This window comes from Mustela nivalis (genome assembly GCF_964662115.1).
Source record: "Mustela nivalis genome assembly, chromosome: 7".
Taxonomy (NCBI): Eukaryota; Metazoa; Chordata; class Mammalia; order Carnivora; family Mustelidae; genus Mustela; species Mustela nivalis.
In genome coordinates, this window is record NC_139026.1 from 5,988,887 (window position 1) to 6,001,376 (window position 12,490).

Below are 12,490 nucleotides of genomic sequence, written 5' to 3' on the forward strand. Positions count from 1 at the left end.
GCCCCAGGGCAGGGGTGGCGGAGTGGGGGGAAGGCTCAGTCCAGCCCCGCTGCCTTTCGGTAAGGCCTACGAGGTAGGAGTGGCTTTTCTCCCATGTTTTTAATGGTTGGAAGAAAATCAAGAGAAGGATATTTCACGGCACGTGACAATGATACAAGATTCACATTTCAGCGCCCACAGATAAAGTTTTATTGGAACACAGCCACGCTCATTCATTTGTGGGCGATCTAGGAGGCTGTCACCCTCCATCGGCAGAGTTGAGCATTGGGACAGAGACCCCATGGCCCCCAAAGCGGAAAATATTCACCCTCCGGCCCTTCACAGAGCATGTTGGTCAAGTCCCGCTGCCGAGTGTCCCACTGAAGGAATATATTGCAATTTCTTTCTCTATGATGGACGTTTCAGGCCTTGCTGTCTGTGGCCGTGAGCACTCCGGTGCGGCCTCCAGGCCCACGTGTGTTCCGGGCCTCTGGGAGCGCAGGTTTCCGTGGAGGCTGCTTCTTCCTCAGCTGTCTGCCTCCCTTAGGGGGACTGTGAGCTTCGGGGGGCGGGAAACGCGTGCACTTTCTTGGTTCAAATCCTCGACACCTTAGCACAGAGCCTGGCACCCAAAGGATGCCCGGCAGACTCCAAAGACCGCGGCCAGGATTGAGCTCCTCAGCCCAGGAGGAGTTCCAAGAGGGCCGGGTGGAGATGCGCCGCCGCAGGGAGAGGCACGCGGGTCCAGGCCTGCGAGGTGGGTCCGCCTGGCAGGGCGGGGGCCCGGCCTTCGGATCTTCTCGGCACAGGCAGAGCAGCGAGACCCTCGTGTCTTGGGGACGAGCGTATGGATACGGGAATGCCGCGTCCCCATGGGCCCTGACATAGGAGAGCGGACCTTTGTTGTGGATCTAGGGGCCGTGGTCCGGGGACTGGCCTAGGGCACTGGAGTGGGGTCTGGAAACCGAGGAAGGGAAGGGGGGAACCTGAGGCTGGAGAGGGGGAGGGATTGGGTGTGAAGTTGGCGGGAGGAGCTCCTGGTCCCCTGGAGAGGACAGTGTGGCCGGCCTGGGAGCTTCGGGAGACGCGGCCGGGTCACCCCAGCACTCCGCCCCCACTTCCCTGTTGGGGTCCTGGGCGCCCTCTGATGCAGGCCCCTTGCCAACGGGAACAAGAAGGCACATCCAGGACCACCGGTGGCCCTGGGACCTGGCCCGTGGGACCCCTCCGGGAGGGCCTCAACCATGGGGTTGGGCTGCCTGTAAGGGAAGGTGTGGTGAAGCCGGGTTGTTTCCGCTCCCCCCGCGCCCCCCGCCCCCGCCAGGACTGCATGGACTGTGGGGGAAGAAGGTGATGTCAGAAGCCAGATCCGTGCTCACCCGCGGTGGGCTGGGGGAGGGGGGCCGCGCGGGCACAACCCCAGGCAAGGCAAGCCGGCTTCTCAGTCAGCAGAGGCCCTCCCGGCAGCGCAGGCTCTGTGGCCGTATTTCTGAAGGCCATTTCTGGCTGGGGAGCTCTCTGGGAGGAGGAAAGGTCTGAGAGAGAGAGAGAGAGAGCGCGAGCGAGCGCACCCTCCAGCAGGGGAAGAGGCAGAGAGAGAGAGGGAGAGAGAATCTCAAGCAGACCCCTGACCTGGGGGCTCACTGTCACCACCCTGAGATCATGACCTGAGCCAAAATCAAGAGTCGGATGCTGACCCACCTGAGCCACCCGGTGCCCTCTGGGTACATCCCCTTTGAACCACTAACTCCCCTTTTCGGGACCAGACAACCTTTATATACAAGACCGATCCCTCAAGGGTCCGTGGAGCACAGCCGCAGACCCCCAGGGCCACCAGCTGGCCCCTCACCACAGTGGGTTTAGACAAGACCCTCTCCCACCCCTTGGCCCTGAGCTACCCGTGGCTCTCGGCTCCTGCCCCCCAAACCCACTTTCCAGCCCTGCTGGATGACGGCCTGCCCTGAAGCCTTTGCTCCCGATGCCCCCTTTTCCTGGAAGGGGTCCTTGCACTTGCCCACCTGGTGACTCCAACCTGTTGCTCAAGGTCAAACTTGGCGACCTTCTCTGTGGTGCCCACTCTGGTCCACTCTCCCCTGCCCCCCCACAAACCCAATGGCCAGCCCTGCCCCACCAAGGTGTTCCCCTGTGGTTCTGCTCAGGAACTCAGAGGCATGAAGGACACGACAGAGCTCCCCTGGGCAGCCGGGGGTCCCAACAGCACCAGGGAACAGGTGGTCCCCAACCTTCAGAGGTGGGCTCTGTGCGAAAAGCCAGAGAAAGGGCCAGGAGAGAGGGTGCTGGCTGGGGAGCTCTCTGGGGAGGAGGAAAGGTCAGAGAGGAAGACATTTGCAAGTGAGGATCAAGGCCAGAAGCAGTGGGAGCCACAGCCTTGGCTCTAAGACCTTGGCTGACCTCCGCTTGCCATGGGAGGGGAAGAGGCTGACAGGAGGCAGGGACAGGGCTGGCAGGGCAGAGGCTGGGGAAGGAGAGGCTGCGCAGCTTGGAGGATGGTGAGTGATTTCGCGCCCGGAGGGCACCGGATCTTTGGGGAGATAGAGATTTAAGAGAAGTCAGGATAAAAGTGATCTGGCGAAGGCGTCTATAGGAAGGAGTTTGCGTGTTGACAGCCAGAAGCATTTATATTTTAGAAGGAGCCTGGAAGGGGAGGGGTCCCAAGCCGTCAGAATGAATCACTAATGTGAGGGTTTTCGGCAGCTGGAGAAGATGGGAACTCTGTAGTGTTTCTCTTGTTATCTTTCTTTCCTTCTTTTTTTAGATCAGGGAGGGGCAGAGGGAGAGGGAGAGAATCTTAAGCAGGCTCCATGCCCGGCAAGGAGCCCGACACCGAGCTTAATCTCAGAGCCCTGAGATCATGACCTGAGCCGAAATCAAGAGTTGGACCCTTAACCAGCTGAGCCACCCAGATGCCCCTCTCTTGGTCTTTCTAGCACAGAATGTGATCCTGTCCATCCCAGATCTAGAAGCCCTCAGAAGCTCCCCCTGGGTTTCCAGGACAACCCTTGCCCTGCACCGCCTCCCTCTCACCTCCCTGAGCCGCCCCCCCCCAACCCTTATGCCTCCACAGCTCCTTTTGAGTCCCGCAGCTACCAATGATGACTTCTAGAAGCTTCATCCAAGAGCTTTTTGTACGTCACCCGCCCCCATCTCTGCTCCCCTCCCCCACCTGGCTGCCTCCCACTCTTCCTTCAAAGCCCAGCCTGGCAACGGGATTGGATGTCCACAGCCGTGATGTCAGGGTGGCAGAACTGTGGGCAAGTTCAACATTCTTGATCCTTCGCTGTGGTGTTTAGAACTCCTACGGCACTCACTCACGTTTCCTTTTTGTAAGGGGGGGGGAGGGGCTGAAAAATTATAATTAAAAAAAACAAAGACCCAGTCCCAGAGTTGCCCCTCCTGGATTTCTCCACTCCTCCCCGCAGGGCTGGGTCCCCTGCTCTGGGTTTCGGCAGGCTCTGGGACTTCCCTTTATCTTCCCACGTTCCGGCTTCATCAGCGAGCTCTGCCCAGTGGCGGGGCCCAGCCCGCCCTGGCAGGACTTCGGGAGGGTGCCCCCTGCAAGGGGGGGTGCCCTGGTGGGGTCTCCCCCCTCACTCCATGTTGTCCTACACCCATCCAGGGACAAGAACCGGAACCCCCATTCTCCCTCTTTGGTCCTATCTCCATCTCCACCCCAACCTGACGTCCTTCTTTGAGGGCAGAGGACGGTATGCAGGGAGAAACTGAGTCCCCAGCTGTCCTAGGCGGCACCCTCAAAGTTGGAGAAACTTGCCTTTTTCAACCTGAAGGAGAGGTGATTGTTATACAAATGCTTGTGAATACCCACAAAGCCTCTGCGTTTCTGGGACCAGACAGTCGACCTTCTGCACTCGGTTTGTGTCCCCGCGTGGTCACGGTGCTCCCAGGGTCTAGAGTCTGGAGGCTTTAGAACAGAACGCAGGCAGGGTGGTGGAAATGGCCCCCGAGGCCAGCCACATCCGTCTGTATCTCTGTAATTCAGAGGTGTTGAAAGATGTGACAGCCGGTCTGATGGCAGTGTTCCGAGGGCACCAGCGCTAAAAGCTTCAGAGTACACACTCTCTGTTCAAAGGTTGCCTTCCAAGGCCTGCTACACGCCTCTCCCTAATCAGCCACTTGGCCACACGCCGTTGTTTGATGCGCAGGTCCTGAAGGACTCCCCCGTTTTTCGGTGGTGTCCTGGGATTCGTGCTCAGGCAAATGGCTGGAGCCCTGTGATAAAGCCAGCAGCCCCATGTCTGTGGCTTCCCAGCAGCCCTTCACATGGGCCTTAAAGGAATAAAAAAAAAAAAAAAAAAAAATGGCATGGCTCTGAGAGACGCCAGAATTAAATTAGAGGGTGAAACTCCATGCCTAAAATAAAGACCGTGGGAACTGCTTTCTTCTGTAGCTGGAGAATCAAAGTACTTTCCTTTAAAATCGACCGAAGTGGGGATGGATACCTTTGATCAGCACGTCTGGATCCTCACCCCCTTGGCTGCCGAGGCTGGGGGCCACGGAAGGGATCGAGTTCCAGGCAGAGTGGACAGCTGGGGCAAGGCCTGGGCCAGGGGGGCCAGTGGGGCTGCGAGGGGGCGGGGCAGCTGGGGAGAGCGGGCAGGGAGTGCCCGATGCCAGGGTTGGGGGCGTGTCATCGCTGCAGTGAAGGAGGGGCGCTGGCTGGCCCTTTGGGCACTCGGTTGGTGCTGACACGGGACCGTCTGTACACGGTTTGTGGGACCACATGCTTCTGCTCTGGGAGCTGCAGATCTTGAGCTGGATAACAGTAGCTGTCCCTATAAAGCGGCAGGGTCTGTTCTGGTGAGGAGATTTGTCCTCGTATCCTGCCAGACGACATGTCTATTAGATGACCCAAATCTAGAAAAATGGCCTCTGAATTTGTAGCTCCCTTTAAAGGGGTGCAGCTCGGGGTACCTGGGGGGCTCCGTGGTTAAGCGTCTGCCTTCAGCTCAGGTCATGATCCCAGGATCCTGGGATCCAGCCCCGCATCGGGCTCTCTGCTCAGCCCCTTGCCTGCTTCTCCCTCTCCCTCTCCCTGTGGCTCCCCTGCTTGTGCTCTCTGTCTCTCTCGGTCTCATAAATAAATGAAATCTTAAAAAAAAATAAAGGGGTGCAATCCTTTCATTTGAGAGATGTTTTCTTTGTCTTGCTCCCAGATTTTAAAATTGTGGCATAGGGCAGTGATGAAGAGTTTGGAGTTAAGGACCCAAAGAGACCCCGCTTACAATCCCATGCCCGCCCCTGACTAGCTGTGCTTCTCGGCAAACCTCTTCCTCTCTCAGAGCTTCGGGTTTGTCCTCTGCAAAAGGGGAGTGTGTCCCCTGGCCCCCGCCCCGCAGTAACAGTAACGCGTTGTCATCACACAGCTTCACAGCGACACCACGCGAGTGTCTCTGTGGGGCAGAGGGAGTCCCGCAGACCGAGAGGGTGACCCCCAATTCTGGGAGAGGAAGGGAACAGGACAGCATTCTGAGCAAGGGGAACGGCCCAGCAGGCCTGGCGTCCGCGGGGGTGTGAACAGAGGACCACTCCGCTGGGCTGCGTGGGTCCCGGAATCGTGGACTGGATCCTCCAACCCAAGAACGTGCAATTTTTTTTTTAAAGGTGACCCAAAGCAAAGGGATGCGTGTTAGAGCACGACCCTGTCTGAACCCACTTGTGCGACTGTAACTGAAACCAAAAGTTCACAAAAAGCGTCGTCGTTACGCACAAAATGCTGCAAGGTTCTATTTTTAAAAATTGCTTGTCCTCACCATGTAAATTGATTTCAGACTCCTTCCTGGGTCTCCTCCGGGGTGGGGGGCACCGCAGCAGGGTCAGTCGGCAAGATGGTGTGTGGTTCTCTGGGGAGCAGCTCCAGGCAGCTCTCTGCCTGGGGTAGGGGTGCGGGGTGGGGTGCTGGGCGGGGAGTCCAGATTCCAGAGCAGGACTGCGTGCGGGGTGTCCTGTATAGGGGGTGGGGTGGGCAGATGGGGGGGCATCCTTTCTACACCCAGCCAAGTTCTTTGATTGTGAATCCCTCCCCCCAGGGACTCGGCATGGGGTGCCTGGGTCAGGGTAGGACAGGGGCCCCTCCCTACCGCTCTCAAGACCGCAGTGCAAGTGGCCACAGATTCAAAAAGTGGGCAGTAGACAAAATCTTTCCCAACAAGGGTAACAGATAAGGAGTAAGTGGGGAGAGCCGGAGGAGGCCGCTGCTGGGGGGAGGGTTCTCTGGCGCCCCAGGCTTGGGTCTGTACCCCAGGGAGTCCCCCATTCCCCCGTCCCCCATGTCCGGCCCAGGCCCAAGGCCTGAGGCAGTAGACAGGCTGTCCTGTGGAGGCCACTCCAGGCCGCGTGTGCCCTGCCCTGTGGGCCTGGTACTTTCTAGGCAGAAGGGCCAGTCTGGCGTTCGCTTTTCTGGACTCAGCGAGGACTCGGGGCTCTGCTCACTTCCTTGCCTCTTTTTTGTCACTGGGGACACGCAGCCTGGCCTCCCCCTCTCCCCCTAGACCCCCTCGGGGTGGGTGCGGTGGACCCCCTCGGACACGCTCGTGGGTCACTGGGGTGTGCCAGCCGGCCTCCCCTGGCGCCCCGCCCCCCCGCCCCGCCTCAGTCCCAGGAACCCGAGTGGCCACCCACCCCTCCTCCCCAGTCCTCTGCTCTGAACCCTGTGCCCCTCTTCGCGCGGCCCATGGGCAGAATCTAAGAAGATCCCCAGACCAGCCCACTCTGAGACCAGCTCACTCTGCTCCGGCCAACCTTGTTCCACAGGGCACAGGCGCCCTTGACCTGAACAAGGGACAAATCATACAGCCGCCACCAGGTGCAAGATGGACACCAGCCACTGCGCCAGCCCTGTGCACTCGGGGGGCAACCTGCAAGGTTTGCGAGGGTCCCACCAGAGCCCCTCTGGGTCTGCGGTGAGAAGCAGGTATCTGAAGTGGGGGGAGGGGCGAGCCCTCCGTACCAGCCCTGGTGTGGCCACTTTCCTGGTGGTTTTGGCCAGGTTCCCACCTCCCAACCCCTAGCAGGGAGGACTGGCCGCCTGCAGAGCCAAACGGGAGAATGCAGCTAGAAGTCAGAGCGGGTCCTGAGCTGAGTCTGGAGGTCTGGGTAGGAGTCCTAGCCGGAAGGGCGTGCAGGGGTAGCTGCAGCATGGGAAGTGGCCCTTTGGGGGGGGTGAGGAGCATGGCCACAGCCTGTGTGCAGCATGGCCTTGATGGGCAGGGCAAACCAGGTCTGTCTCAACCCTCTGGCTGCTTGTCCTTACCTGGGATGATGCCATGACCCCTTCCTCCGCCCGCCGCGCCTCTGCCCTGGCTGCCATGTGTCAGGGGAACTTCGGGCCTGAATCAGAGCTCCTCTTTCTTACGACAGCACAGAGCGGTGTCATTAAACCACAACGGCCACCCCACTGGCGTGCCCAGTGACACCAAGGACCCGTGAAATCTTTCCCGCCCCGCTCAGTGGAGGAGAACCCTGGGTCCCAGCCCAGGGGCTTCTCCAGGTGCGAACACCGTCATAGTCCTGCAGGACAGCGAAGCCGGTCCCCCTAGTCCCCTGGACATCCAGCCCGGTCCCTGGGACTGGAACTGCCTTTCGCTCTTTGGTGGAGGGGCGAACTCTTCTGTGACTCAGCACGAAGCACAAAAGAAGCACGCAGTGGGAGCTCCGAGGGACTGGCTGGTTGAGAGGACCCCCTCTGTCCTGTCCCCAAGTCGTCCAGAGGCCCTGGCCTCACCTCCCCTGGGGACCCAGCGCGGGGCTCAGTGGAAGAGCCCAGAGACCAGTCCAGTCTGGCCTCATGCCAGCCCCACACCCCGGTCCCCTGGGGGCCCATGCCTTGCCCTCTCCCAACAAAATACACCTGGCCGGTTCCTCTGAGTCACTCCAATGTGCGATCTTCTCCCGACCAACAACCCGGCCGGCGTGTTCTTGGCTGCTTCCTGCCGACCTCCGTTTAGAACTGTCCGTTCGGCTGCTGGAGAAGGAAGGGGCTAGGGGACGAGGCGTGCTGAAGCTGTGGGGGCTCGTGTGCTGACATCTGGGGGTGTGAGGGGACCTGTGCTGCTCGGGCCCGGAGCCTGCGGGAGGGTGGGAGGCCCAGCCCGGCAGGTGCCAGTGTTTTCCTAGGAGCCTGTGATGAGGAGGGGTGTCCAGGTGTCCAGGAAGGAGGCCCGCATAGACACCTGCCTTTGTAACGGTCATCAGACATCCTGGTTGTGGCCCGAACGGCTCCCTCTGTGCTGCTGGAAAGCTGCTCTTGGGGCATTTTTTGTTACCGTCCATAGAAACTTGACAAATGTTTCTCCGAGCTCTGATTCAGGGCAAGGCTCTTCTCTCTTGATGGCTGGCTTGGCTCCCCCTACGGGCTGGGGAGAACCCTGAACCCTGAACCCTCCGGGGGGGCCACTGCCGGGAAGCTCCTTCTTCCTGCCAGGGAGCATTTCTTTGTCTTGTCTCCTGTCTCCCTCCTCTTTACTTCTCATTCTCCAGCAGCTCTGGGTCTTCTCAGGCTGGTGCTTTTATCCAATGTGGCTTCTTGGCCTTTGATCAGGAAAGCGGTTAGGGCTATGGGGTGTGGAGTCTGCCCGCCTTGGGCAGGGTTGTAGCTCCACGCCATCCCTGCTGAGAGAGTGAAAGCTAGCAGCTTGACCTGCCTGACCCTCGGACTCTTCCTCTCTGTGAAGTGGAGCTCTTACACACTTCGCCTTGGGTGTGTCGGGAGACGGAGAGCTCTATGTGTGAGGCACTTGGCACAACGCCCGCACACAGCGCCTGCGTGAACGGTGCTGTGAGTGTGAGCGTGAGCCGAGGTCCTCGCGAGGAGGTAGAAAGGACTGAAGCGACCCGGAGGGTAAGCTCCCACTCTTTCCTTTCTCTTCCCCTGCAGGAGGGCAGTCTGTGACCCAAATTGGTGCCCCCATTTTGGTCTCTCTGGCCAACAAGGCCATTTCCTTCGACTGCAGAATCACGTACCCGGACAGCCCCAAATTCAGGGACTTCACAACCTGGTACTTTCACGTGGACCTCCAGAAACGGGAGAGCCCCAAGGAGCAGATGAAATGCTCACCCGACCTGGCCAAAGAGAACCAGACGCACACCCTGCAATGCCGGGTCACCCCCATGCTGCCCAGCGCGTCGGCCACTGGTACCTACTACTGCTCCGTGGACTGGCAGGACTTGAAAATGATCAGCGAAGGCGTCTTCATCCTGGTCAGAGGTGAGGCTTCCTGCAGGGTCCAGAGGGTTCACACAGCAAGTCTGGGGCCACAGGATCTAAAGCAGGCAACAGGGCGCCTGGGAGGCTCCGTCTTTAAGCACCTGCCTTCTGCTCAGGTCATGATCCCAGGGTCCTGGGATCGAGCCCTGCATCAGGCTCCCTGCTCAGCCAGAAACCTGCTTCTCCCTCTCCCTGTCACTCCTTCTGCTTGTGTTCCTTCTCTCGCTGTGTCTCTCTCTGTCAAATAAATAAATAAAATCTTACACGGAAGACATTGGGAGATGAAGAAACAAACTGAGGGTTTTGGGGGTGTGGGGGCTGGGGTGAGCCTGGTGGTGGGTATTCAGGAGGGCACGTATTGCATGGGGCACTGGGTGTGGTGCACAATGAATTCTGGAACACTGAAAAAAAATTTAAAAAAGAGAAAGAAACATGGAGATCGCTACAAAAAAAAAATCAACAAGAAATAAACCAACAAATAAATAAATAAAGCTGTCTCATTGATCAAGGGGAATATCTGTCTCATTGATCAGCTTGGGTAAAAGGCAACCGTGTCCTCAGGGAGCCCCTGACCACGCAGGTGTGCCAACATCTACCTTGATTTGGGAAGGATGGAAGCCTGGGTCATGGCTGTGCCTCCGGCCGCCTCTGGCAGGTGCCCCAGAGAAGTCCCTGGCGCACTGGTCTCAGCATCGCTGCGGCACCGTGTGTGTGTGTGTGTGTGCGTGTGTGTGTGTGTGTGTGTGTGTGTGAGGGGGGAGTGTCAGGGGCTGAGTACACCATTGGGCTCATGAATGTGTGTGTCTATGGCAGCACTTGGCTCATGTAGGTATTTCTGGGAAAGGTTCCTAGTTTCATCACATCCCTGAAGGAGTGATGACTGAAAAGTTATCATCGGCAAAGCCATGAGGCTCTGACCTGCGTCCGTGCTTCCCACCAGGAGCAGTGGGGGTTCGGGGAGCTGGCCGGGCTGTGGCTCTGGGCCCGGGCTTTGTGGCAACACCCTGCCCGTCGAGGGCTTTTATGGGGATGAACAGGATCCTGTGTGCGAGGGCTGGTGTCTGCTACTAGGAAATGTTTGATTAATAACAGACACGGGCGCACCTGGCGCATGGTTGGCACCGGCCCTTTCTGCCGGCAGGTGCAGGGAGCGAGGGAGGCATAAAAGGAGGGATGGCCCAAGGGAAGGGGCCAGGCGGGGCCCTGCACCTGCCCCTGTGAAGGCCAGTCCCCTGCTAGGCCCAGGCCACCCCCCCACCGCCCCATCACACCTGTCCCCATGTCCGCTGTTCCTCATGCGGAGCATAGAAGGCCCCGAGAGATGGCGTGACTCGCCCAGGGTCCCACAGGCAGCTCTCGGGGGAGCCAACTCACCCCAAGGCAGGTGACTCAAGAAGCAAAAGATGGCTTGACAAGAATCAAGGCTGCCAACCTAGAAAGGGGTGTGACCAAAGCCAGCGTGGGAAGGAGCACCTTGCTGGCCTCGTGGGGTCTGGGGGGCTCGCGGTGGGGGAGTGCTGACAGTGGCGTGCTGGGTAAAGGAGAACAGAGGAGTGGGGGGCCTGGGGGTTGGCGGGGTGGGGTGCATCCCTGCCTTTCTCAGGGGACTAACCCTCTGCTTCCCTGCCCTCCTCCCAGACACAGGGTACCGAGCCCCCGCGCAGGACTCCCAGCTGCTCCTGCTCTCCGGCTTCACGGGCCTCCTGACTGCACTGAGCGTCTTGGTCACAGCCCTGCTGCTCTGGAAGAAGGTAGGGGATCCGCACACACGGCAGCACTGCCTGTCCGGGCCCTTCGCTGTGGCTCCGGGAGCTTCCCGAGGAGCGGAGGGGCTGCCCGCCCACCCGCCCCGCACGGCGCCCCGGGGCCCTGGGGAGGGCTGCGGCCATAGCCTTCCTCGTGGTCTCCCTGCACACGGACCCCTCCTCGCTCACCTCCACAGCTGGGCCCGGGGTACCCTCTTGCCAACGCCAGGTCCCCTTGGGTCTCGCACAAAACCAGGGTCCACCCGCCTTTTCTAGGTCACAGGTCGTCCCCGGTGTTTCGGTGCAAGGCTCAGGCCCCACTTCTGGCTCTTTTGAGCCACACTGTCCTGGTTTTTCCGGATGCCCAGCACCCCAGAAGGGAGGAGGAAGCGCTTCCTCACAGCTGCCGTCTACCGGGCACCCCTGCCCTCCCCTCGGCGTCCCACCGTCGCTCTGTGAGGGACGTTTCTTCCCATTTTACAACTCTGGAAAGCGAGGCCCAGAGAGGTGGTGGCTCGCCCGAGGTCTCCCGGCAAGCCTGTGGCAGGGGCAGGGGCTGGAGTGGCAGGTGGATGGGGTGTTTGGTCCAGGTCTGTGCCCGGCTGACTCCTGTTCGGGCTGTGGTGGCACCAACGCAGGGAGGGTCGTCTCCCCCGTGGGCTCTTATCACTCTTCTTGTCACCCAGTCCTGGGGGGCTGATTCCGTAAGTACCCTGAGGATGGAGTCCGCAGTGAGCTTGTCTGCGTGGCTCTGTGCAGGCCCTCGCGTGCTCAGTCGATGTTTCTTGGGCGGTAGAATGCCTTCCCAGTGGGTGCCAGGTTCTGCCCGGCTCAGGGCGGGGCGAGGGGGGGCAAAGATGATGGTCAGGGCCCCAGCCTGCAATTTGGACCCTCTGTCCTGGCTCCTTGAAGGCCTCCATCAGAACAGCTCGGGCCTGTGCTCTGCCCTCTCCAGACCAGGAGCTCCCCGACTCCTTGCTTGCCTTTGGGGGCAAGTCTGGGGAGCAGCTCCATCAGCGAAGGCCCTGAGTGTGGGAAGAGGGTTCCTCGGGTCAAGAGAGGCTCAGCCCCTGCACCTGCCCGTCCCCATCCACACCCAGGGAAGGGCCCCCTGAGACAGGATTTCATGCATTTGCTCATTCAACCCACATGAGGACGTACTCGACTCCAGGCCCCGTGGAGGCCGCAGGGCCATAGCAATGACTAAAACGGTCCCCAAGAAATCCCTGCCTGCTTCAGATCTGCATTCCAGCTGAGGGGAGGCAGACCCTAAACAAACAGAGAAATAAATAGCCTAACGGATGCGATGAGTGTTGGGCGAGACCGTGATGAGTGTGGGAAGGAGGGAGATTGTGGTTTTCAGTAAGAAGCTGGAAGGGCCTCCGCACACCGCACCCGGAAGGAAGAGGGGCAGGCAGACGTCAGGAAGAGTGTGTGCAACAGGGGAACCTCAGGGGTGAGTGCTCTGAGGCAGGAGTTGCAGGGAGGCCCCGGGTGGGCCCCGCCGCCTGAGTTCAGGGGCGGT

General features: G+C 59.8%; 1 protein-coding gene across 1 annotated transcript in view; it reads left to right on the forward strand.

Moving 5' to 3' along the window:
* NFAM1 (NFAT activating protein with ITAM motif 1) overlaps window positions 1-12,490 on the forward strand; it is a 34,818-nt gene that overhangs the window by 4,025 nt on the left and 18,303 nt on the right. Inside the window, exons 2-3 of the mRNA XM_082740046.1 lie at window positions 8,891-9,220; window positions 10,859-10,971. Of these exons, the coding sequence (XP_082596172.1) occupies window positions 8,891-9,220; window positions 10,859-10,971 (443 nt within the window). The remainder of the gene's footprint in view (window positions 1-8,890; window positions 9,221-10,858; window positions 10,972-12,490) is intronic.